General features: G+C 40.8%; 1 protein-coding gene across 1 annotated transcript in view; it reads left to right on the top strand.

Annotated features, from left to right (window-relative positions):
• The window catches only part of Galnt8 (polypeptide N-acetylgalactosaminyltransferase 8), a 54,530-nt gene that overhangs the window by 19,264 nt on the left and 7,676 nt on the right, over positions 1–27,590 (top strand). The window contains exons 3-9 of the mRNA XM_027951064.2: positions 4,394–4,560; positions 8,854–9,037; positions 10,154–10,351; positions 10,886–11,000; positions 24,358–24,543; positions 26,045–26,182; positions 26,688–26,783. Of these exons, the coding sequence (XP_027806865.1) occupies positions 4,394–4,560; positions 8,854–9,037; positions 10,154–10,351; positions 10,886–11,000; positions 24,358–24,543; positions 26,045–26,182; positions 26,688–26,783 (1,084 nt within the window). The remainder of the gene's footprint in view (positions 1–4,393; positions 4,561–8,853; positions 9,038–10,153; positions 10,352–10,885; positions 11,001–24,357; positions 24,544–26,044; positions 26,183–26,687; positions 26,784–27,590) is intronic.

Here is a 27,590-nt window from a genome sequence, read left to right on the forward strand (position 1 = left end):
TAAAACAAGAATATTGGCAACTACTTTAAATAAAAGTAAGGATTGAGGCTTCCTTCCAGAATGGCAGAATGTTGAGTGCAGCATCTTTCCTCCCTAGTAAAACAACCATCCGACTGGAGAAAAGTATAAAAAAGAATCACTCAGTGTTTTCAGAATTTTTCTTGAGGGCACAGAGCAAATGCAGAAACATTCTCATAGGAATGTATCATTAAGATCAGTGGGAATCTGTGGCATATGAATGACCCCCTCGCCCCCCACTTGCTCCCTCCACACCACCCCCAGTTCTAGCTTTGAGAAACTCTACCTAAATTTCTCTGCTCTGAGTGGGTACGGTCAAGAGATAGAGGGCTCCTTTCCCCTGCAGCTCCCAGCTCAGGGCAGTGGTTTCACGCTGGGAAGGGCAGGCCAACCATATTTCACATCTTCCCCATTCTTGGGATGCAAAAATTCTGTTCCTAGTGGAGTCAACTGTGACTCCTCCCCTCCACCTTGCCCTACTTCCTACTCCTAAGGTAGAATTTCAACTGTTGCTGAGTCTGGCCAAGAATGCTGGGTTCTGTTTTCTTCTTCCCCAACTTGTTTGCACAGTGGATGTTCCACACTAGAATGGAAAGGCTAAGAAATCCAGGGGCTGCTGCCTCCACTCCCAAACTCCCAAACTCCCCCTCCTCAGTGTCTTCCTGCAGAGCAGGGTGTCATTCCAGAAGTGAGATCCTGTTCCCACCCCAGCTCTTGTGCACTGCTGCCCCTGTGTAGAAGGAAAGGGAGGGTGAAAACCTCCTAGCCCAGTTTAAGGGATTGACCTTATTCAGAACACAGCATGAAGAAGTCCATGCCTAATGGTGTTGTCTGAACCAATGAAATTCTTGGTGGAGAACATTTAGGAGGACACTCATAGCCCCACAATATGAGTAGTAAGATGGGAGAACATGCAGAAATTTAACAGACAACACCATGGAAAGAGACAGCCAATCATAGCTGTCCTGGGATCACACCCATCCCTGGGTGATCTACAAGGTTTTGTGCAAGCACTGGGCCAAACCCACCCAGGAACCAGAGTAAGAAAAAGGAAAGACTTTTAACCATTTATCAACCTGCATACAGATCCATTGACAAACAGCTGAAACTTCAATAGCATTAGGGACATAAGCCCAACCTCTGCACACTGTTTGAACCATAAGCTACTGTGACCCAGGGGCATCTCCAAGGATGCCAGGATTAAAAATAAAATAAGGTCATGTGCTGCGTAATGATGCTTTGGTCATTATTTCTTCAAAATATGTTTTTAAAATCTCCATACTTAACCGCTCCTCAACTTTCTCACTTTTCTTTTGGGACTTTGACTACAATATGCATCACTGAATGGTGGGTAAGTTCTGAGAAATGCCTGGTCAATTGACCCCATCACTGTGTGAACATCATACAGTATACTTGCAGAAACAAAAACAGCTATGATGTCACTTGGCAATTTAATCTTTTTTTTTCTTTCTTTTTTTTTATTGGTTGTTCAAAACATTCCAAAGCTCTTGACATATCATATTTCATGCATTAGATTCAAGTTGGTTATGAACTCCCAATTTTACCCCAAATACAGATTGCAGAATCACATCGGTTACACATCCACATTTTTACATAATGTCCTATTAGTAACTGTTGTATTCTGCTACCTTTCCTATCCTCTACCATCCCCCCTCCCCTCCCCTCCCATCTTCTCTCTCTACCCCATCTACTGTAATTCATTTCTCTCCTTGTTTTTTTTCCCATTCCCCTCACAACCTCTTATATGTAATTTTGTATAACAATGAGGGTCTCCCTCCATTACCATGCAATTTCCCTTTTCTCTCTCTTTGCCTCCCACCTCATGTCTCTGTTTAATGTTAATCTTTTCTTCTTGCTCTTCCTCCCTGCTCTGTTCTTAGTTGCTCTTATTATATCAAAGAAGACATTTGGTATTTGTTTTTTAGGGATTGGCTAGTTTCACTAAGCATAATCTGCTCTAGTGCCATCCATTTCCCTGCAAATTCCATGATTTTGTCATTTTTTAGTGCTGCGTAATGCTCCATGGTGTATAAGTGCCACATTTTTTTTATCTATTCATTTATTGAAGGGCATCTGGGTTGGTTCCACAGTCTAGCAATTGTGAATTGTGCTGCTATGAACATCGATGTGGCAGTATCCCTGTAGTACACTCTTTTAAGGTCTTCAGGGAATAGTCCGAGAAGGGCAATAGCTGGGTTAAATGGTGGTTCCATTCTCAGCTTTCCCAGAAATCTCCATACTGCTTTCCAAATTGGACGCACCAGTTTGCAGTCCCACCAGCAATGTACAAGAGTACCCTTTTGGCCACATCCTCGCCAGCACTTGTTGTTGTTTGACTTCATAATGGCTGCCAATCTTACTGGAGTGAGATGGTGTCTTAGGGTGGTTTTGATTTGCATTTCTCTGACTGCTAGAGATGGTGAGCATTTTTTCATGTACTTGTTGATTGATTGTATGTCCTCCTCTGAGAAGTGTCTGTTCAGGTCCTTGGCCCATTTGTTGACTGGGTTATTTGTTATCTTATTGTCTAATTTTTTGAGTTCTTTGTATACTCTGGATATTAGGCCTCTATCTGAAGTGTGAGGAGTAAAAATTTGTTCCCATGATGTAGGCTCCCTATTTACCTCTCTTATTGTTTCTCTTGCTGAGAAAAAACTTTTCAGTTAAGTAAGTCCCATTTGTTGATTCTGGCAATTTAATCTTATGGAAACACTGTGGTATATGTGGTCTGTCACCAAAAGAAACATTGTAATCAGGCACACTGTCATGCCTTTGTATCAGAAATGAAAACATGTACAAATACAAACACGTGTTCAAGAATGTTCATAGAGCATCATTATTCATAATAGCCCCAAAGTGGAAATATCCGAAATGTCCATTTATTGGTAAATGGATAAACAGTATGTGACATATTTATACAATGGAATATTATTTGACAATAACAGGAATGAAGTACCGATACCTATTACAACACTGTAAGCTGTGAAAATAAGCTAGACACAAAAGACCATATGTTAGGCAATTCTACTTACATGAAAGGTACAGAATAGGTAATTTTGTAGAAATAGAAGTGAGATTCATGGATGCCTATGGCTGAGGGGACAGAGGTGGAATGGGTTGGGGAGAAATGGAGAGTGATTGTTAATGTTACAGGGTTTCTTTTTATGTGATGAAAATATTTTAAAATCAGGTAGTGCTGACAGTTATTCAACTTTGTGACTATTACAAAAAGCATTGGATGATTCACTTTTAAATGTGTGAATTTTATTGTTTGTAAATTATATCTCAACAGTTGTGTTTAAAAACAAGGACTTGCTCAATGGGTACAAAATTACATTTATACAAGATGAGTAAATGCTAGACACCTGCTGTACAACATGGTGCCTATAGTTTATAATACAGCTTTATATACTTAAATATTTGTCAAGAGGATAGATTTTATATTGTGTTCTTAGATATGCACACAAAGCACAGGAATACAAGGAAATTTTTGTGGTGGAAATGTTTAGTCAGCATGGAGCTGGGGTCAGTCCTGGGACTGTGTGACTCCAAAGCCATCTTGTGCCCTTTCCATGCAACTTGAAGGGGATTTGATGGTATCATAGGTACATGCATCTTTCCAAACCCATCAAATTTGTATGCATTAAATGTGTGATGTTTTCAGTGTATCAATCACACTTCAATAAAGCCATAAAAATAAGGGTAAACTAGTGTCTAGCATATGGTAGGCATAAATGTGGTGTATAACTTAAGGGATTAAGCACAGTTCTCTGGAAAGTTTGCCTCCTATCTATAGTGAAGAAGTAGAGGGTTGTGTTAAAGGTGATTAGAGGTCTGAAAACATGGGGAAAGGATAGTGACAATGACAGAAAGAAGGCTGCTGACATGGAAGCTTACTTGGGCATGGGAGAGGAATGGGAATTCCTTTGGGGACATATTGAGTATTCGAGTAGAAATGTCGACTGAAGACTGATTTAAAAAGTATTGGGCCATCTCAAAATAAAAAATGAACGAGGGCTGGGGATATAGCTCAGCTGGTAGAGTGTTGCCTCACATGCACAAGGCCATGGGTTCAATCCCTAGCACCACAAAAACAAAACAAAACAAAAATGAACAGGGCTGGAACACAGCTCAGGGCTAGAGGTTCAATCCCCAGTAACACACACACACACACACACACACACACACAGAGAATAATTTTGGATAAATAAATATAAAATCTCCTTGCTAATGTGATAAACAGTTGTTTCCCTCTCTAATGAGTTGGGGGTTTGATGGGTTGATATAAAAATCATATGTAGTAAAAGGGAAAATTGAGTATCAATAACATGGTTATCAAAATGGTTTCTTATAGGTGTGTTCAGAAGTCATACCCTTCCCTACTCCCATCCCTTGGTGTCATCCTCATATTCATGGATGAATCTCTGTCCATTATACAACGGGCCATCACCAGTGTCATCAGCCGGACCCCACCTCGATTGCTGAAAGAGATCATCTTGGTGGATGATTTCAGCTCAAATGGTGAGCAACTTGAGCAAGGAATAATCATAAGAATTACCATTTGTCATCTGTGCTTGGCTGGAAAGGGGTTGTAGCTTAAGGTTTGGGATACCTTGGGCTTCTCATGTAGGGAAAAGAAAAGGAAAATTTATTGAGGAGCTATTTGGGCTACCATGTTTAATTTTCATAAAGCCAAGAGAAGATCATTTTCTCAGTTGCATAGATGATACCACTAAGACACAGAAAGATCACGTAGTATGCCCAAATTGCATGGAAAGTCAGTGTGGAACTGGGGTCCTTCCTGGGACTGTGTGACTCCAAAGCCATCTGTGCCCTTTCTGTGCACCATGAGGGGGACTTGATGATGTGAGGAGGGTGGGGGTCTCAAAAAGACCTCAGACACCAGGAAGGGATTCAGAGCTACCTTAAAGATATCAACCCAATCTCTACTGGTGATGAAGTCTGGAGTAAAAGAGCGTTGAGTGCTGAAACTCTCCGCAGTGACAACGATTCTTGCTCACAGGATGAATCTCCTGAGGTCTAGCTCAGTCAAGGAGGACGTGTGGGGAAGTGGCGGATAGTGAATCTTGCTGAATCCTTGCTTCTAAATTCATAGTCCCTGCTCCTTCCTTCTGAGCACTATGTCCTCAGGTATCTGAACTTCTCCACGCCCTGGTTTCCTTACATGGAAACATGGATGTTGATAATAATAACATCATGAATTAGAGTGAGAATTAAATGAGATAATCAGAGCAGCTAACATTATTTGTTCCAAACACTTTATGTGTGTTAACAGTTTTAATCATGATAATAACAATATGAAGAAGGTTCCACTTTTGTATTTTTACCATTTACATGGATGTAAAAAATTATGACACAGACTAATCAAAGAGCTTGCTGAACATCGAATAGCTGGTGATAGAATTAAGTTTTGGCCATAAACTTGAGTTCAGAGCCCTTGTTCTAACCACTATCTTCACTGATACAATACATTGATTATGTCCAGTTAGCTCTAGTTTTATTAATTTTGGGCACCAAATAAAACAAACTAGAATTAAGTTGTAAAGCCAGAGATTGGGCTAGTGATAAGGATGGATTTAACTGTGTAGGCTATGTAGTAGGGGCCCTTTATAGGAAGGATTTGGCTCTTTCCTGGGCATCTTTAAGTACAGGTGGGTTATTGTTGCTTCAAGATTTCCCTGAGGGGAGACACATACAAAATGACAACTTAAAACTTTCTCTTTTGGGTTTCCAGACACTGAAAAATATTTATTTTCTTCTGTTATATGCCTTCCCCTCTTGTCATTTCAATGTAACTAAATAAGATATAAAAAGGTATATTTTCTAGAGCAAAATTCCACTGAAAACCAAAGAAAACAGCATGACTGGTTTCATTCATTTCCAGATGTGAAGCCTGACACCAAGTTGTTCACCTGACTTTCTAACGAGAAGTAGGATCATCAGTTATTTGCCCATGATAGCTGAAGACAGCTGAAATCTTTTGCAGCCTGAGATGATTTCAGCTAAGACCTTTTACCTCTGGGACTCTGCTTCATCATGGGGCAAATGCAAGCATTAAGCTAGATCACTAAAATTTTTTTTTTTTTTTGGTGGGGAAAGAACCCTATAATGGTTACATAATTCCATGCTCCATGGGGAGTGGCTAAGACTTCATTCAAGACTTTTTCCTATGAAACAATAAAATGGATTATACACTATTATCAACATAGGGCAGACACATTTAAAGACAAGTCAAACAAAGGTCCCAATGTTCTAAGATGCATTACCATGATAATCCATCCTTCTAGACTTGGGTTTGGAACCATTTTTGTTTTTCATAAGGATAATTTGTTTGAAATGGCACAGAAAGAGGAGCTATTAGTCATTCCTTGACTGGTCAATGAAGCAGGAGTTAACTTCTCATTAACCATGGAAATACCAGCTATACTGACATTCAGTGAGCATATCCTAGAAATCTGCTGAGGAAAATAATAGGAAGTCTCTACTGTGCATGCTACAGGGAAATTTATTATCCATGTGAATTTGGAAACAAGTCACTAAAGTACTTCACACCTCAGTTTCCACATCTGTAACATTAGGGAAACAAATGGTGTCTACCTTCTAGGACCATGTGGGGGACTAAATAATATATGTAAAGTGCTCAGAACAGGCTCACTGTATTAGAAGTTTCTTCCTTCCTTCCTTCCTTCCTTCCTTCCTTCCTTCCTTCCTTCCTTCCTTCCTTTCTCTAGATGTGGAACTTTATTTGCATCAATCAAATGCTTTAAGCTTCATCAGAGCTAATCTAAGAGTTTTTGGAAATTACATCAATGTAGGCACAATCCTAAATTTTCTCCAAATTTTAGACAAATTCTCCAATCAACAGCTATTGTGTTTCTACCATGTGCTAAGCACTATGTATGGAAGAAGCTGTCAGAAATTTCAAGATGTTCCCATCTTAATTGGCCAGGAAAGGCACATCTGTGGAAGGGTACCTCAATGTATAAAGAATGCTGTCAAATTAAGTGAACTATCAGTCAGTATGAGGAAGCCCAGAGAGGGAGATGAGGGAGGCTTCCTTGAGGAGTGGGGCTTACACTGGGATTTGAAAACTTGTTAGGTTTTGAAAATGCAGAGAAAGTAAGAATGACTCAGGGGCTAGGATGAGGAGGGGATAGGTAGTCAGAGAAAAGAATGGTATGAGCAAAGACACAGAAGCCAAAAGCACCCTGGAATAAATCTTCAATTCCCATGCTGGACTATATGCACTATATAAAGATTATTATATAGAGAATGTGGAGAATCACGCAGGAAAAAGATACCATTTTGGAAACTGGAATACCCAAAAGATCACGTAAATTCTGGAAGAATCTGATCATCTTGGTTCACAATGGCCTGGGGGGTGATACTTAGCTACTCATTTCAAATTTGCTCTTCTGAGAGGGTGACTCAGAATCTGTGGCTCATTAGAGTTTTGGAGTTGGAAAGGTCTTGATAGATTACTTGCTATTTCCAAGTTGAAGAAACCGTCCCCAAATAGGAAGTGGCATGGAATCAGACAGTGATCCAACTAGAGTTTGACACCCACAGAAGAAGCTGTAAGAGATTCCAAGAAGTCCTATCTTAATTGATAAGGCAAGACACACCTGTGGAAGGATACCTCCAGGTGTGGACTTAGACTCATTGGCTCTCTTTTTACACCTTCAATAATTCAATCAATTACTTTTGAGTGTAACTGGGAGAGTTCTAAAATGGGACAAATTTTAGTGTCATATTCAGGTATATATTGATTCCATGTCCTGCCCATGCCTGGCCTCATAAGTATACTCGTCTTTTGAGAAAAGAACCAGCAATAATCTCATTCCTGTGCTGTGGGGGAGAGGAGCTGGGGAGAGGATTTGATAAACTCCACCAGGTACCCCCAGTCCTTGAGATGGTGTGACGTGGTGGTTAAGGAAAGCATGGGTTCATAGCCAAGGCATGCCACTTACTGGAAGTGTGACCCTTTCTTTTTCTCATTTCCTTAATCTGTAATCTAGTGCCTATCTTATAGAATTCTTTGAGAATTAAGTGAGTTAACATCAGTCAATACCTCAGAGACATTTGGTTAGGTGTTTTCCACATGGCTTAGTGATTTGCATGCAAGTTGTTTTCATACATGTAAAGAAAGCAGCTGTTAGACTGAGTCAAAGAATAAAGGCACAGACAGGCTTTATAAAAAGGAAGGAGGGGGAGGGAAGAAAAAACTTATAAACAGTCTGGGAATAGTGAATCTTGTTTGCATAATTTGGGGAGTAAACTCTTTAGCAAGAAGTTGGCAAAAGATTAGTCTACACATTCTGTCCCAGTTAGTCCTTCAGCAGGCCAACCAGGAATATGCAAAACAAATCAGTCTCAGTTGTTTATGGGTTTTTCAGAAAGTCCTGTGAGTTTAGCTGTGAAGAAGATGTTCCAGGCTGTCTCTGCAAAATTGTCCATCACCATCTCCAATTTCATAAGGCCAGGTCTGTCCTACCATCCTCATAAGAATTTCTCAATGTATAAAATGGACTTCTAACAGTGGCTGGTGCCTACTAAGTAGGCTTGTCAATTTAATTGTGAAGTAAAGGAAATTAAGAATAATAAGATTAAACCTCAGGGTGGAAGAAAGAAAAGAATTATGTGCAGGAAAACATTACCTATTGTATAGGTCAAGGTTGAAGAATTGCTTATCCTACAATGGTAATCCAACCACTATTATAAAATAGTATCAAATTTCTGTACCACATTGATTATTGCACTCAGTGTTTCTGTGGGTGTGTGTTTGGTTGGCAGGAGAACTAAAGGTGTCCTTGAATGAGAAGATTAAGCTTTACAACCAGAAGTATCCTGGATTGTTGAAAATGATACGGCATAGTGAGAGAAGAGGTCTTGCTCAAGCACGCAACACGGGCTGGGCAGCTGCCACTGCTGATGTGGTTGCCATCTTGGATGCTCATATTGAAGTGAACGTTGGGTGGTAAGGTTCCAGGAGGTTTTTTTTTTTTTTCTCTGAGAAAGGACAGATTAGAGATATCACACATGTTCAGAATACAAGATAGGATATTGTAAAAATAGGAAAGTCAATACCAGTCTTTAAACAAAGGGATGCTCCATGGGAGGAATAGATGAACACTAATAGGGCAGAGGGGTGGGAGGGGAAGGGAGGGGGCAGGGGGTTAGTAATGATGGTGGAATGTGGTGGACATCATTATCCAAAGTACATGTATGAAGACACGAATTGGTGTAACATACTTTATATAAAAACAGAGATATGAAAAATTATGCTCTATATGTGTAATAAGAGTTGTGATGCATTCTGCTGTCATATAATTAAAAAATAAAAGCAATTAAAAAAAAGAACTTGAAAAAAAAACAAAAAAAATAAAAACAAAGGGATGCTCCAAAGACTCAGGAATTCTGGTTGGCTAAAAAATGTGATGCTCTGTTAAAGAAAAAAAAAATGGACAGGAAGTATGGAAAGCTATGATGGAAATCAAATAGCTTTTCCCAGCCCTGAAAGTATATGATATAAAGATTACATAGAGCCCCGTGCAGTGGCTCATGCCTCTGGAGGCAGGAGGATCATGAGTTTAAAGCTAGCCGTAACTTAGCAAGATCCTAAGCAACTTAGCAAGACCCCGTCTCAAAATAAAAAATAAAAAGGTCTAGGGATGTGCTCAGTGGTTATGCATTCTTGAGTTCGATCCCTGGTTACCTCCCCCCACCAAAAAAAAAAAAAAAAAAAAAAGATTATATGGAGAATCACAGTCACACAGGAAATAGCATTTTGGACACAGTGAGACCTATGAGATCATGTAAATTCTGGCAAAATACTGATAGTCCTGGTTCACAATGACCTGGGGGTGATATTGAGGTAGCAATTTCAAATCTTCTCTTGACATGGATCAGCAGTTAGTAGCCCTGGATACCTTGAAATCTGCAGAAATTCTCTGGACTCAAGAGAGTCCTACTGTCAGCCAGCTCAGTCTAAATGAGAAGACAGTGTCAGGGCAATGTGTGAGCAGGTTTGTTAGCTCACTCTTGCTGCTTGCCGTCACATCCATGCTGGGCTGATTATAAATTCTTCTTCTAGGGCAGAGCCCATCTTGGCTAGGATTCAGGAAGACCGCACCGTGATTGTGTCTCCTGTGTTTGACAAAATTTGTTTTGATACTTTACAACTGGAAAAGTATGGACTGGCAGTGCATGGGTTTAACTGGGAACTATGGTGCCGGTATGATGCACTGCCACAAGCCTGGATTGATCTGAATGATGTCACTGCTCCAGTGAAGTAAGTCTGAGTAGGCTCAGGGGACTTGATGAGAACATGGGAAGGCATTAGTAATGGTGGTTTTTTTTTTTTTTTTTTTTTTGGTGCTAGTAATGGAAGTGAAATGGAGGAGTGGAGGGTCTGGGTTGAAGGATAAGGGAAAAAAGAGAGAGGGAGAAAAGCATGATGAGCTGACTCCAGGTGAGAATGCATAGACATTTTTGGCTATTTAGGGCTTTCACATAAGAATCAAGCCAATTATTTAATGTTTTAGAAAACACTTGGTCTACTTCAAGCATTATCAACTATGAGGCAGGGATATCAAGATGAAAAAGCTGTAATTTTAATATAATTTGAGAGTTCTGATAGCACAGTGGCTGGGGGAAACTTCCATGCACTTAGTCTAGTCTGAGGATTTCAGGCAGGCTTCAGGATAAGGGGAGGCTTAGGTAGAGTTCTGAAGACAAAACCATCATTGGGCTTCCCACCTCTTACCTCCATCCTGACCTATTTCTTGTAGAGGGATGAGTGACTCTCTTGCTGTGTGCTCTACAGGAGTCCTTCCATCATGGGCATCCTGGCTGCCAACAGACTGTTCTTGGGAGAGATTGGGGCTCTGGATGGTGGGATGCTGGTCTATGGAGGAGAGAACGTGGAACTTAGCCTAAGGGTGCGTACATTTCCCTTCTCTTTATGGGACAATGCCAAAGAGGAATGTGTTAGTCAGCTTTCCATTGCTGTGACAAAATGGTTGAGGTAAACAACTTGAAAGGAGGACATGTTTATTTTGGCTTACAGTTTCAGTCCATGGTTGCTTGACCCTGTTGCCTTTGGGCCTAGGGCAAGGCAGTAGTACATCAGGTCATGGCATGGAGCACATGGTGGAGAAAACCTCTCACCTCATGGAACCCTGGAAGCAAAGACAGAGAAAGTGGCAGGGTCCCACCATCCCTTTCAAGGGCACACTCACAAAGACCTAATTTCCTCCCACTCAACTCCACCCTTTAACAGTTCTATCACCTCCCTGAAGAGCCACAACATGATTTTGGGGGGACACTTATGATTGGGGGAGGGCAGAGGAGAGGGAAAATGGGTAATGAAATAGAGCAAATTATGTTAGATGTATATATGAATATGTCACAATGAAACCCATTATTATGTATAATTGTAATGAACTAATAAAAAATCCAAACCATAATATGGAAACAATAGGAAAGTAGCAAGATCTCTGGAATCCTAGGCAAGGCTGAATGTTATTGGCTTAAGAGGTAGACACATTCTTATGTTTCCAGATCACCACGCCATAGAGAGCCAGGCAAGAATCTAGGTGTAGTGCAGCTACACCTAGATTGGCCTATATAATCTGGGAGGTATAGTTGGGAAGGGGTAGAGCTAAGGTTAAGCAGATATTGTCCCTTTTTTCCCCTGAGGACTCTAGGTATTTACAAGCATCTCCTGGATAAAATAACTTTGAGGAGTCCAAAGACCGAGAAAACTGGAGTGGTTAGAGGGACTAGGGAAAGTGGTTGAGTGGGCAGCCTGCCTGCTTCTGCATGGGCAAGTGGAACAGTGGACATTATGACCTGTGCCTGTGCTGAGGTGTTGTATAATCCAAGAGAAATATCCAGTAATGGGTACAGCATTGGCATCCTCAGTTCAGCACGAGTTCTTCCCAGTTTCTCTGTGTCTGCAGTGATTCTACCTTCACCCCTCAGCAGTGTTTCCTCCTGCCAGCTCCTGAAAACTTTCCCTACTTATTTAGGTCAGATATACAACCTGAATTTTGGGCTCTATAAAGGAATTCAAGGTGCAAACCAAACAACCAGAGGAATTCCAAATGCAGGTTCATATTACATCAGTGTATCCGTTAGCTATTGCCAAAAATGCTGTATAACAAACTATCCCAAACTTGGTGATTTAAAGCAATAATTATTGATTCTCACAGATCTGCATGTTCTGCTGGGCTTGGGTGGGGGTGACTGTGTTCCACAGAGGTTTATTCTGTAGCTCAGCTGATGGAATAGCAGCTATGTGGGGAAAGAAAGCTGTTCTCATGGCACGCTAGCGGGCAGGTGGAACCATGTGGCTCTTTCCAGGTAAGTCACAGGGCCAAGCTCAAAGCGGCACGAAGGGTTGAAGCCAATAAATTCAACACATCACAATTTATTTAGAGCAGGTTTTGTGCATAAGTATAGTCCTACCACAGTATCCTTTTACCTCTTCTGTACAGTCTACAGGGCCTTGTTAGAAGGTCCTGACCCTTGGATTTGTTGAACAACATAAAGGTCTCTATGTCATACCTGCTCTGTCAAACACCTAAAGTGGGGAGTGACATATACTATAAACTCAACAAATGGTTGGTGGTAAAAATAATAATAAGAAGAATGTTGGGGTGGCATTGTAAAAAAAAATGCTGGATGTAGCTTCTAATCCTGGCTTTGCCATATCATTATGGACTGAACTTCTAGAAAATGGCTTTTTTTTTTCTCTCCTCCCCACTGAAATTCTGTACCTTAGACCAGATGGTCTCTGGTCCATTGCTGTATTTGGAGGAACAAGATAATTTCCTGTTTACACTTTATTCAGTTTCATCAGCTTTAATTTCTTTCTAATTGAATTAGATGACCCACAGACAGATGTTGGGCCCAACTAGGACTGACTCAGGATCCCATATTTATGTTAGCAAATGAACTTTGAATCTAGTCTGAGTCTTACCTTAATCCACAATCGCTTTGGCAGAAAAAGTTAATATTTTTGTTTGGGGGTCTTGATCAGTTTTCCCGTTTATGAAATGAAGAGAAGCATTCTTGTATAACATACCTCCTAAGAATGATGGTGCAATTAAAATGTAATAATGAGTTTACAATGGTTTTGTAAAGATATTAATTAGATGTCATTCAGCTTCTGTGATGGAGGCCAAAATGACAAAGACTTAAATAAGACAGAAATCAATTCTCTTTCTCATAACTCTTTAAACATAAGCAATTTAGGACTGATGTGGCAACTCCAGGGACAAGAGCCTTCTATTTTGACACACTCAACACCACCTCTGTATTCTGCACAATAGGGAAAGGACATAAAAAGAGAGAATGCTCTTTCTTTTGAGGGTGGTGTCTGAACGTTGGATATATTGCTTCCTCTCATTCCATTGGCTGCTACCTAGTCATGTATGCAAAGGACTCTGGGAAATGTGGACCAGCTAGTTGGTCACATGCCTAGTTATTCTCTCTATAACTATAGATATAGGAATAGCTCTCAAGGGAACAATTAAAATGTAATGCAAAAAATACAAATGAAAAATAATTATTGCAAACATAATTAGCAAAGCCCTAAAGATGACCCCAATTCCATGGTGACCAGGTATTTCCTACCTACCAAAGCTTTGGATGGATGAATTTGGCTGGAGACTGGAAACACTCATTATTTCTGTTTGTAATGCTGGCTCTGTTTCCATTCTCCCACCCCCACATATAGAACTCTGACATTTCAGTTTCTATAAGAAATCCTATTTCTTTTTAACACTTGGCTTTTAAAAATAAATTTTGATGAAAACATAGTTATTATCAAGAGAAGGATCATTCTTTCCTTTTTTTGGATAAAACAATTCCACTTATATCTGGGTTCCTTGGTTTCTATGTGTGTGACTATTTGTCTATGTACTTATTTATTTATTTTGGTACTGGGAATTGAACTTAAGGATGCTTTATCACTAGACTACATTTCTAGTATTTTTTATTTTTATGTTTGATAAGTGAAGCCAAGTTCTTGTCCCCAAGCCATGAAGTGGCTACCTGGGCAGGTTGGAGAGTGGGCAGCAAGCAAGGGCTGCAAACACATGGAGTCCATGTGCTTGGGCCTGTGGTGTGGCCAGGGCTAAGGGGAGCCAGGATGAACACACCTGTCACCCCAGCCCTGTGAAGATGCCCACTACACACAACACCACAGCTGGAACCCCCCAGCATTCACCATCCAACAACTCAATCTCCTGGTGGGAAAATGGAAGTGGGGCAGACTTGAATGGGATTGCAGGGCTCACCGATAGAGTCGGTATTTTTCCAAATTCTGGTTAGCATAAATCTTGACCAAACATATTGGTACTTTTCCAAACCCTAATTAGCATAAGTTTAGACCATTAGCATTGACCCAAGTACTAAGTGCTGTACAAACCCCTTGACTAGCACATTCAGGAGACACCCCCTAATGGGGGTCTCCTCTTGTCCCTGTGAGAGTTGTTTCTCATCTTCACACTTGAATAAATCCTACTCCTTTCACTCTTGCTTTCTGTTGTTCTGTAAATTTTATTCTTCGGATTTGTGAGACAAGAATCTGGGAAAGCGTGGGGGATGAGCTGCTGGGTTCTGTTGCAACACTAGAGAGGATAATCCACCATGTAGACCTGCAACACACCACTTGATAGTAGTGGAGAAGAATCCAGCTTTGTTGGCTGTAACCCCAAGATCTGCTGCCAGTAGGCATCCCCTGCTGTGATTAGCTGCAAACACTAAAACGGGCTTTCTAGGCTGCAGTTGGCCTGCAACTTACACTGGTCCCACCTCTCAACTGAAGCAGAGAATTGAGTTGTGTCTCAAACTCTGGTTTCAACAGGGTCTTGCTACATTATTGAGGCTGGCCTCCAACTTGTGATCCTCCTGTCTCAGCCTCCAGAGTCACTGGGATTACAGGCATGCGCCACTGCATCAAACTTATTTGCCTATTGTGTGATTAATTTTTGTTTTGGTTCCATTTTTAACTCATTTTTTTGTCTTTATTTTTTAATGAATACATTTTATTTATTAATAATTCTTTATTTATTAATGAATACATAATAATTATACATATTCATGGAGTCCAATATGATGTTTTAATTCAGATATATATTATGTAATGATCACATCAGGGTAGTTGGCACATCCACTATATTTTCATTGTAAATATTTTTATTTAAGATTTAAAAAAATTTTTTATTGATTATTTTAAGTTATACATAGTGATAGGATTCATGTTGACATAATTATAAAAGCATGGAATATAATTTACTCTAATTCAGTCCCCAGTTTCCCCCTTCCCTCCTTTCCTCCCTCCCCATGTTCCCTAACCTCTACTGATTTTTCTGTTATTTATTTATAGAAATTTTTAAATTAGTGTCTTGTGGATGTACATGATGGTGAGATTGATTCACTGTGGTGTACCATATATATACTTAGGAAAGTTAGTTCACACTCATTCCACTGTCTTTGTTCCATCCCTCCTCCCTTCATTCCCCTTTGTCTAATCCACTGATTTTTTTTTTACGCCTCCCCACCTCTCCCCATTTTGGATTGGCTTCTGCATGTCAGAGAAAACATCTGAACTTTGGCTTTTGGGCACTGGCTTAGTTCACTTAGCATGATAGTCTCCAGCTCCCTCTTTTTACTTGAAGATTCCATAAAGTCCTTTCTTCTTTATGGATGAAAATACTCCATGGTCTATATACTAAATTTTTTTATCCATTCATCTGTTGAAGGGCACCTGTGTTGGCTCTATAGCTTGGCTATTGTGAATTGTGCTGCTATAAACATTGATGTGGCTTCATCACTGTAGAATGCTGATTTTAAATCTTTTGGATATGTGTCAAGGAGCAGCATATCTGGGGCATACTGTGGTTCCATTCCTAGTTTTTTGAGGAATCTGCATACTGCTTTCCAGAGTGGTTGTACTAACTTGCAGTCCCATTATTATCCCACCAATAATGTATGATTGTACCTCTCTCCTCACACTTATTATTGCTTGTATTCTTAATAATTGCCATTCTGACTGGAGTTAGATGAAATCTCCGTGTAATATTAATTTAAATTTCCCTACTTGCTAGAGATTTGGACTATTTTTTTTCATACATTTGTTGATCATTTGAATTTTTCTTTTTGAGAAATGTCTGTTTATTTCCTTTGCCCATTTATTTATTGGGTTATTTGTTTTTGGTGTTAAAATTTTTTGAGTTTTTTGTGTATCCTGGATATTAATACCCTATCTGAGGAGCAGGTGGCAAAGATTTTCTCCCATTCGGTTGGTTCTCTCTTCATGCTCTTGATTGTTCCCTTTGCTGTGCAGAAGCTTTTTAATTTGATGCCATTCCACTTATTGTTGTTGTTGTTTTTTAATTTTGCTTCTTGCACTTTAGGAGTCTTGTTGAGAAATTTGGTTCCTGTGCTGATATGTTGGAGTATTGGGCCTACATTTTCTCCTAGCAGTTGCAGGGTATCTGGTCTAATTCCTAGGTCTAATTCTTTTGATCCGCTTTGAGTTGAGTTTTGTGCAGGGTGAGAGAGAAGGTTTAAATTTCATTCTGCTGCATATGGATTTCTAGTTTTCACAGCACCCATTTGTTAAAAAAGGCTATCTTTTCTCCAACATAAGTTTTTGGCACCTTTGTATAGTATGAGATAACTGTGTGTGAGTTTGTTTCTGTGTCTTCCATTCTGTTCCATTGGTCTTCATTGGTTTTGGTGCCAGTACCATGTTGTTTTTGTTACTATATCTCTGTATGGTATGGTGATGCTTCCTGCTTCACTTTTCTGGCTGAGGATTGCTTTAGCTATTATGGGTCTCTTATTTTTCCAAATGAATTTCATAACTGCTTTTCCCTGTTATGAGTGTCATTGAAATTTTGAGGGGAATGGAACTGAGTCTGTATAGTGCTTTTGATAGTATGGCCATTTTGATAATATTAATTCTGCCTATCGAGAACATGGGAGATATTTCCGTCTTCTAAGTTCTTCAATTTCCTTCTTCTTCTGTAGTTTTCATTGTACAGATCCTTCAACTCCTTTGTTAGATTGATTCTCAAGTGTTTTAGTTTTTGAGGCTATTGTGAGTGGGATAGTTTTTCTAATTTCTTTTTCAGCAGATTCATTACTGGAGTATAAGAAAATGATTGATTTATGGTTGTTGATCTTATATCCTGCGACTTTGCTGAATTCATTTATGAGTTCTAGAAATCTTCTGGTGGAGTTTTGGGGATCTTCTAAATATAGGATCATGTCATCAGCAAAGAGAAAATTTGAACTCTTCTTCTCTTGTTCATATCCTTTTAATTTCCTTCTCTTGCCTGATTGTTCTGGCTAGAGTTTCAAGGACTATGTTGAATAGTATTGGTGAAAAGTGGAAATCCTTGTCTTGTTCCTATTTTTTAGAGGAAATGCTTTCAGTTTTTATCCATTTAGGATAATGTTGGCCTTGAATTTGTAATATCTAGCCTTTACAATGTTAAGGTAAGTTCCTTCAATCCCTAGTTTTTCTAGTATTTTTAAACATAAATGAGTGCTGCACTTTGTCAAATGCTTTTTATGCATCTATTGAGATAATCATGTGATTCTTGTACTTAAGTCTCTTTATGTGGTAAACTACATTTATTATTTCCATATGTTGAACCAACCTTGCATGCTTGGAATGAAACCCACTTGATCATGGTGCACTATCATTTTAATGTATTTTTGTATTTGGTTTGCCAAGTTGACATTAGAATTGTTTGTAGTATACCACGTCAAGGTGAAGAACATTCTTGTTGAATCTTGGTTTGTATTTCATTGAGGTTTGGAAATTTAGCAGATATTCATCAATCTTTGGCTGTGGATCTCTCCTAAGTCGCAGAGGTACAGGAGACAATTCACTAGTTGCTATGTACCTTCTGCTTGGAGCTTCTAGTTTGTCAGCTCAAGGGCCTGTAGCTGACCATTCAGGGGGTGCAGAGTTGTGGCTTGTTTTTTTTCTATTGTGTGCAGGATTCAAGGATGCAGGCTTTGGATTGTCCCTGTGATTGTATCTCAACAGTGATACTCTTAAAGTAGTGAAAATCATGGTGGCTGTCTGTGAGCACAGGAACTCTGGTTGTACATTTTTGGTGATGTCCTGTGGTGTGATGTATTCCCTGGCTGACACCACTCTCTGAGGTACTGTAGTGAAGAGTCTCAGGTGATTCACTTATATTCTAGTTCCGACCGTCCCAGATTGTGAATGATGTTTTCTAAGCCTGATGCAAAGTCTCATAAGTATGGAGACAACATCCTGTCACTTGCCAGTTGTGATCACAGGTCAGGTTGTGTACTAGGTAATGTTGGGATTAGCCCCTTTCTGCTGTGTAGACTCTGTTGATCTCAGTGTCACTGATATTCAGGCAGCTTCCCTCTGGTGGGGCCCTGCAATCCCAGAGACTGTCTTTAGGCTTCCCACAGTGCCTCCCCGAAGTGTCAGTGGTTGGCGCTTGGTGAATTGGCTTTCCTCTGTTTAGAACCAAAGCTGCTTCGTAGCTGACTCTGTCTGAGTTGATGGAGTGGGTACTGGGCAGAGCTTTCCACCCTTGTCTGAGTCACAGGGGCTACACAGGGTTAGGTGCACTTCCCTGGCACAGGGCTTCAGGAGCTCAATCCAGTCTGCTTGTTTACAGGGAGCGAGAGGAACAGAGGGCTTCAGAGATTTACCTCCAGTAGTGATCCTTCTAGAAGTTCTTTCTGGCTGGATTCTTAAGAGTTCCCAGTGCAGGGGACTTCCTCCTGGTTTAATTTGCAGCTGTCTGGGCATGGGAAGATGCTGTGCGTATTTAAGGGAGTGACTCCACTGTGGCAGAGGGCTCCATGAGATGGCTGTGGACCTCGGCTTGATTGCTTTTCACAATTTGGTTTTATGCTATTAATGCTATTTTAAGGACCCTTCTGTTATGGTGGCTCTTCAAATTTTATCTGTCTTTCAAAATGCTTTTAAGTGGCTGAGCTGAGGAATTTTTCTGCTCCCCCCTTTCTCTCTGTTGACCGCCCCCAGCTTCTGGTTTGGGGTTAGGGCACTCTGTCTACTCTGGTGACCTATCTTCCAGTCCCTCCGGGTTTCAGACTTTGTAAAACTGCGTCTTAGAGCATTTATTTTGTCATACCTCTCAATTCTGCTTTTCCTTGGCTGCCTCCTTTCTCTGTTGTGAGGACATGTGGCCTCACTCTCTTCTGCCATCTTCCAGTCTCTGTCATCTTAAACTTTTATCATTTATGGTGAGGACATTCAAAATCCTCTTTCTAGTTGTTGGGATATGTAATGCTTTACTCTTAGCCACGTGCATCCTAGTGTGCCACAGAACACCAGACCTCAGGCTTCTGTGCAGCAGTAATGTGGGCCCATTGACCAACACCTCCCTATTTCCTCCCCTACTCCACTCAGTTTCTGTAACCACTAATCTACTCTGAACTTCTATGATAATGACTTTTTTAAAGATTGCACATGAGTAAGCTGTGTTACCTCTGCGAACAGTTAATCTCCCCTCCACCCCCACAAATTTCTATTGACCTTCTGTACCTGCTTGTTTTATTTAAAATCATGTCCTCCAGGTCCATTCATATTACCACAATTGACAGGATTTCATCCTTCTTTATAGATGAATAGTATTTCATTGTGTATATGTACCACATTTCTTTCATTCACTCATCCAATGAGGGACACCTTGGTGAATTCCATTTCTTAGCTATTGTGAACAATGCTACAATAAACACAGAAGTGCAGGTAGTTCTCTGATATCATGATTTCATTTCCTGTGGATATACACCCAGTAGTGGGATTGTTGGATCACATAGTAGTTCTATTTTTAACTTTTTCAGAAAACTTTAAGGACTTTATTAATTTACATCCTACCAAGTGTGGTAAAGTTTCCCTTTTTTGGATTCCTGTCAGAAAAATCCTTTGTCTTTTTGATAATAAGTATTCTAAGTGAGGAGAGGTGATGTCTCCTTATGTTTTGATTTGCATTTCCCTGATTGATGCTAAGCATTTTCTTCTAAGCACTTGTTAGGTTCTTTCTCTAATCACAGATTATTAGAGAATGTTAGAGCTCATGAAGTGCTTTTTCCTGACCTCTAGTGGCCATGGCCATGAAGGTGCTCGTGGGTGTGTGTAAACGGAGATGATGGGTAGAAAAGGACAGCTGGTATGGGTTGAAAATCTATATTCCAGGCACTGTGCCAGAGAATAACATGGGAATTGCCTGAGTTCAGAATCCAGTTCTGTCATATTAACTGGCAAGTGTGGGCAAGTTACTGACATGAGGCTAACAGTAATACCTGCATGGTGAGAGTAATACAGTACTAGGATGGTGTGCGACATGAGGCTACCTATTATTATTATAAGCAGAAGCTTCAAGTCTGTGTGTGTGGGGTTGGATAGAGTGAGAGCGAGAGAGCGAGAGAGAGATATGAATGAAGTTTGGCAAGTAAGAATAAATTGGGACGGTAAAATTTGAAATAACATTATTTCAAATAATTATTATTTCAATAACATTATTTCATAAATGGCAATCCTTAATTTGAATTTAAGGGTTCCCCCTAAATTTCTGTGGGTTGGAAACCTCCATCAACTAGAAAATTGAAATACAGTTGTATTTATATTTTTAAATACTTGGCTGGAAGAAAAGCAAGCTGGATGGAACCCCTACATGATTAGTTTGGGGACTGATGAAGAGGATAATGGAGGAAAGACGTGTTTCAGGGCAATTTGGAGGCTGCTGTAGTGAAGGAATTGTTATGTTGTTGATGACTCCTGACAACCCAAAGGGTGGGTGTGCCCTTTTTGCAGAAGAGTAAGTCGAGGCTCATGGAGGATGGGTGTTTTGTGCCTGGCTGCTAGGCGTGCAGTGCCAGAATCAGGATTTGAGCACAAATCAGTGTGGCATCAAAGCCTGCCTTTTTTTTTTTCACTTTACTATCCTGGGGTGTGGGGTGCTAGGAAGAGGATCTGTGCAGTAAGAAGTAAAAAAAGGAATTTTAAGAAATGAAGGTCTCACAGTGGAACTGACTCCTCAGGTGGACACTCTTTTTTAAATTTTTTTTTTTATTTTTGAGGCATATTTCTTTTTTTTTAATTTTTATTGTTGGTTGTTCAAAACATTACAAAGCTCTTGACATATCATATTTCACACTTTGATTCAAGTGGGTTATGAACTCCCATTTTTACCCCGTATACAGATTGCAGAATCACATCGGTTACACATCCACTGGTTTACATATTGCCATACTAGTGTCTGTTGTATTCTGCTGCCTTTCCTATCCTCTACTATCCCCCCTCCCCTCCCCTCCCCTCCCATCTTCTCTCTCTACCCCATCTACTGTAATTCATTTCTCTCCTTGTTTTTTTTTCCCATTCCCCTCACAACCTCTTATATGTAATTTTGTATAACAATGAGGGTCTCCTTCCATTTCCATGCAATTTCCCTTTTCTCTCCCTTTCCCTCCCACCTCATGTCTCTGTTTAATGTTAATCTTTTCCTCCTGCTCTTCCTCCCTGCTCTGTTCTTAGTTGCTCTCATTTTATCAAAGAAGACATTTGGCATTTGTTTTTTAGGGATTGGCTAGTTTCACTTAGCATAATCTGCTCTAGTGCCATCCATTTCCCTGCAAATTCCATGATTTTGTCATTTTTTAGTCCTGCGTAATACTCCATTGTGTATAAATGCCACATTTTTTTTTATCCATTCATCTATTGAAGGGCATCTGGGTTGGTTCCACAGTCTAACTATTGTGAATTGTGCTGCTATGAACATCGATGTGGTAGTATCCCTGTAGTTCGCTCTTTTAAGGTCTTCAGGGAATAGTCCGAGAAGGGCAATAGCTGGGTCAAATGGTGGTTCCATTCCCAGCTTTCCCAGGAATCTCCATACTGCTTTCCAAATTGGCCGCACCAATTTGCAGTCCCACCAGCAATGTAGAAGAGTACCCTTTTCCCCACATCCTCGCCAGCACTTGTTGTTGTTTGACTTCATAATGGCTGCCAATCTTACTGGAGTGAGATGGTATCTTAGGGTGGTTTTGATTTGCATTTCTCTGACTGCTAGAGATGGTGAGCATTTTTTCATGTACTTGTTGATTGATTGTATGTCCTACAGGTGGACACTCTTGGAATGTCAGTTAATCAAACCATCAGGGCCCAATGTGCCCAGCCTTGTCTCTGGGTCTTCTTTGGCACAAGTGTGGTAGGTCATGGCATCCTGCATGGCCAAATTCACATCCCTGGGAGGGGCGATGGGGGATTAGAAAATAAAAGACTCACACAGATTTTGAAGATAAAGCTGGGATCAGGTGGAGTGCTGCTCTCTGATGGAGAAGCAGATCTAAAGAGTGACACCAGCAATCTTTATTTATATATGCTTTATTATCAGGTTAAAGACTATGCAAGCATTATTCTTTGTACTCAGAAAAGTTATAGAACTAAAACATCTATGCAGCTTTTCCATAGTTGCAATGTGCAATGTTAGGATCTTTGTGTAGCGCTCAAGGAGGTCTATTGTTTAAAGTTACTGTTAAGCAAGAAGTCTCAGGAGTAGCAGAGCTGGAGAAACATTGTGATTGTCTAGCATGAGAGTTCCTCTATACCTGGGAGTTATGTGCCTTAGATCAAGGTTGAAGCTCATAAGACTCCTTCATAGAGCATCCTCAGGCAGGGCTTTACCATAGCAGCTAGGCATCCTATGCCCATGAACAGAAACTTTCCCAGGCACCGGACACGCCACAGCCATGAGGTCATGAGAGACCCCCGATCTCAGTCACTATGCTCCCATTCTCATTAACCACTCTCCACAATAGGTTGCTAACCACTACCAGATGGGCTAATTAGCTCTCAGAAACTGCAACTCACTTAGGCTACTATGAAGAGGAGATTCTGGAGACCTGATACCAATCCAATATGAGTAGGTAGTTCTATTATCCATGGGAATGAAAATCATATTTTCTGAGTTAAATATTAGAATGCATGTTCTGATAAGCATGTTTGTACTCATCTGGGTAGTAAAGAAAAACATTTAGAACTGGAGCATACATCATGGTAGCTTTTGGTCAAGAAGTACCTGAATTGGTTATCACAAATCTAGGGTCTTAAGCAAGATGCATTCTTTTCCTCACAATTTCTAGGAATCAGGTTTGTAGGTACAGCTTAGCTGGGCCCTTTTCAAGAATGCATTCAAGGTATGCGTCAGGATTGGGTTCTCATATAAACTTGGCTAGAGAAGGATCTGCTTCCAAGCTCACATGATTATGATTCCATCTGGTTTCCTAAAGTCTTACAGACTAAGGAAGCATTCAGAGTTCACACTGGCTACCAGTTGGAAGCCACCCTTAGTTTCTTGTTAACTGTATCTTCCCACATGATAGCTCAAAAAATGGCAGCTTGCTTCTTCAAAGTCAATGAAAAAGAGAGCATATCCTAACAAGATGGGTGCTACAGTCTTAAGTCATGTAATCAAATACACATAATCAATTACATCCTGTAACCCCTACCATGTTCTATCAAACAGAAAAAGGCTGGGTGTGGTGGTGCATGCTTATAATCCTAGCAGCTCAGGAGGCTGAGGCAGGGGGATCTCAAGTTCAAAGCCAGGCTCAGCAAGTTAGTGAAGCCCTAAGCAACTTAGTGAGAACCTGTCTCAAAATTAAAAAAAAAAAAAAAAAAAAAGAGCTGGGGATGTGGCTCAGTGAATTCAATGTGGCTCCCGGAATTCAATTCCTGGTATAGTATATAAATAAGTAAAAATAAAAAATAAAAAAGGAAGGAAGGAAGAAAGAAAGAAAAAGGAGGGAGGCCACACTCAAGGGGAGGGGATTAGGTAAAAGGTGAGCACCAAGAGGAAGAATCATAGAAGCCACCTCAGCTTCTGTCTGCCTATTGCCCTGTGTCTGGCTTGAGACAGAGAAGGGTCATGGGAAATTAAGTCTAGTGAGAGGGCATGGTGCCTCTCAGGACTTGGCCACTTTCCTTGGTGATAAGGGAGCAGAGGCAGCCTCTTTTGTCCTTTCAGGGAGGACTTTGTGAAGGAAGTAGGAGTTCAGTTCAAGGACTGTTTGACAACCGAGGGGGAGCAGTCTGGTAGACTCTAAGAATGGACGATTTGAATAAAAAGTCTGGGGTAGGAAGACCAAACTTAGAGTCATTAAAAAATGGTCCCCAAATGGGGCCTTCTTGTGAGTCATCAAGTCATGCAATCATTGACCGCAGGGCCCATTCTATGCAGGAGATTGTTCCTTCTCTTGCAGGTGTGGCAGTGTGGAGGGAAGATTGAGATCTTACCCTGCTCCCGGGTGGCGCATCTAGAGAGATACCACAAGCCCTATGCGATGGATCTAAGCATTTTCTTGAAGCGCAATGCTCTGCGAGTGGCCGAAATCTGGATGGATGAATACAAACAGATGGTCTACCTGGCCTGGAACATACCTCTCCAGGTTTGTCATGGACTGAACAGCATCAGGGGGAAAGCTAGCAGCAGGAAGTGGTGGTGGCAGTGAAGAATGAGAAAGAACAGAACAAATATGCGGTTGTGACCATAAAGAATTAGAGTAAGTCCCCAAGGTATAATAATAGTGACACTTAACATTTGTGTGACAATATCATGTTCTAGACAGTGTTTTATATACTGACCCATTAACCATCAGAACCACCTATGGGATATGTTTCACAGAATAGGAAGCCAAGGCACAGAGAATTGGAAGAAACTTGTTTAACACAGGAACAGACAGTAATTAGACCACGTATGACTCAAAGCAAGAAAATCTGGCTTTTAGATTCTGTGTTCTACATCCATCTTCTATACTGGGGCAGTCTAGCAGAGTAAAATTGGATATCATATATTGGTTAAGAGGACATAAACATAGCAAGTGATACATGGGGTGGTGAGAGGAGCTCCTTTTATCTTGTTAGATGCACATACATGAGGACAACCTTGGCTGAGCCTGCATCTTTTGCCCTGGCCACCTGAGGTTGGTGTGATATGCTGTCTTCTGTCCCTAAGTGCTGGCTCTGGGTTGAAGCATGGTTAGCTGTGTTTGGCACAGAGAGAAGAGGAAGACTCTCTTTCCATCACAGTGGATCCTAAAGTAACCTCCAGAAATCAGAGGGTCAGGATGTTTGGGAGACTGTGGAACAGATCTAGGAGGAAAAGTCTGAAGACAACGTGGAGTTGGGGGTCAGGTTAAACTATGGGGGCACTATTTCTGGAGAAAGTAAAAATAGGCAGAGAAACCCGAGCCTTCTTTAGGATTCAAAGTCATGAAAATCATTCCTTTAACAACTCAAGATACCAATAATCTACAGTTAGCTCATTGTTCATACAAATTTCTTCTGGTGCCCCTATATGCCAAGGTATGATGGGAAAACAGGAACCCTCCAGGATATCCTTAGCTCTTTTATCTCTACAGAGTCCTACTGTGACTGTGCCAAGCTATAAAAGGAACTGTCCCTAAACAAATGAACTTCTGCAAAGGTGATTTGAAATGAACCACATAGGAACATTCTGGAAAGAAGGCAGATACCCCATATGGGTTCTGCATTTTTGCTTTTTTTTTTTTTCTAGTTAGTATTCATTTTTAGAAAGTCTCCAAATCTTGGTGTCAGAACTTTTAAAAAGCCTTTTCTGCCATGGTGAGGAATATTTTATACCTTATTGATGTGAATATCATCTCAAACAGGAACAGTCTGCTTCGGCTTGCTATAATGAGAAATGAACTGTGGTGTCCCTTCCTGCTCCATGCCGAGTTTGCAAATGTCTTTGAAAACCAGTAGAGGTCCCCAAGGTTGCTTTTCTGCATTCCCTGGAAAATAAAATATCAAGGTTACCTCTAGGCTGCCAGGAAAATCCTTAGTCCCTTCATGCAAGGTCCATACCTATTAGTGGAATCAGGAAGTTCTTGTGAACCAAAGCATAGAAATCTTGGTGTTTTATTTCAGAACTCTGGAATTGATTATGGAGACATTTCTTCCAGAATTGCACTCCGGAAGAAATTGAAATGTAAACCTTTTGACTGGTACCTGAAAAATGTTTATCCACTCCTGAAGCCGACCCTCAACATTGTGGGCTATGGAAGAGTACGTGCTGTGAAATGGATTTAGACTTTGAATGCTTGTTTGTGGAAGACAGTGAAACCCAAACCATATGGTTACCCGGCCAAGGGTTTTCCTGCCTGTGTCCCCTTCCTGCCCCATGCCTTCCTCAGCGCTCTGCTCTTGAGAGACTTCCTTTCCTCTATTCCCCAATCCCTGTTTCTTTCCTTCTGCTGCCTCTAGTCCTTTTGCAAACTGCAGCCCTTGCCTGACACTGTTGGTTGCTTAGCCAACTCATGTCTGTAGCAGGATGGGTGCTTTGGTGTCTACTGTGAGGGTCTGCAGGGGGCAATGTTCCCAAAACACGGGCAGCATAGCTGCACCTCACCTAAGCTCTGGCTTGTTTCCCAGTGCTCAGCACGTGGCTGCCAGGATCCCAGTTTCTGCTCCTTTTGTCTGTTGGCTTCTTGGTGTTTTAAGGAAAATGCAGGTCCTTGGGAGGCTTTGGGATTGTCTTTCCAAAACTGCATTCATGTTTTTTTCCCTTCAGATGAAAAACTCATTGGATAAGAATGTCTGCCTGGATCAAGGACCTGTGCCAGGCAATACCCCCATCATGCATCCCTGCCATGAATTCAGTCCACAGGTAACTTCCATCGTCTTCCCTGCCTGACAGGGTGAGTCTGTTTTGGCTCAGCTCCTGGTAACCTCTGTCAGATTTAAACTTGGTGTTAGACGATGGGGACACAAGAGCAGAGTATTCTGGAAGACAGATAAGGGTAAAACTCAAACCTACACTTTTAAGTAGGTTTTGTTGTTGTTGTTGGGGATGGAACCCAAGCCAAGGCCTCTTGCATGCTAGGCAATCATTGTACCACTGAACTATATCTCTAGTCTTTAAGTAAGCACTTTCTGGTTCATTCAAAAGGTCACAGCAAGACAGCTCAGTTTCAGGGACATGTAGAAAGGCTTTGCTCTGTTGTGGTCATTCTCCAGGGGATATTTTCATTGGCAATTGCCTCTAATCCCTTTTTTTCTCTCTTCCCACTGTTCCACCATCTTCCTTTCTCCTGTGCATCCCAGAAATTTGATGGGTGAAGCCACCTGTTCTTCTCTTGCAAAGAAGGAAGCAGAGGGCTAAAGAAAAGAGAGGTGGAATGGAAGTTCCTCTGTGGCATAGAAGTGGGTTGGCACTAAGTTCAGCCAGGGGACTTTTTATAAATGGAAAATATTCAAATCTGTCATCTTACTTTGCATGTTGCCATTACAGGGAAGTTTTGAGGTATTCCTGGTGGATATCATTCCCACTTAGGAGATGAAAAACCTGAGGCATGAAAATAACCTATTTGTCCAAGCTCACTGAGCAAGGCATTATCAGATGAGAAATTTGAAAGGCTTCTCGATAACAGGCTCATACTGGGATTTACAGTGACAGCTTCTCAAGTTCAGCTTG

This window comes from Marmota flaviventris, chromosome 3 (genome assembly GCF_047511675.1).
Source record: "Marmota flaviventris isolate mMarFla1 chromosome 3, mMarFla1.hap1, whole genome shotgun sequence".
In the NCBI taxonomy this organism is placed as follows: domain Eukaryota; kingdom Metazoa; phylum Chordata; class Mammalia; order Rodentia; family Sciuridae; genus Marmota; species Marmota flaviventris.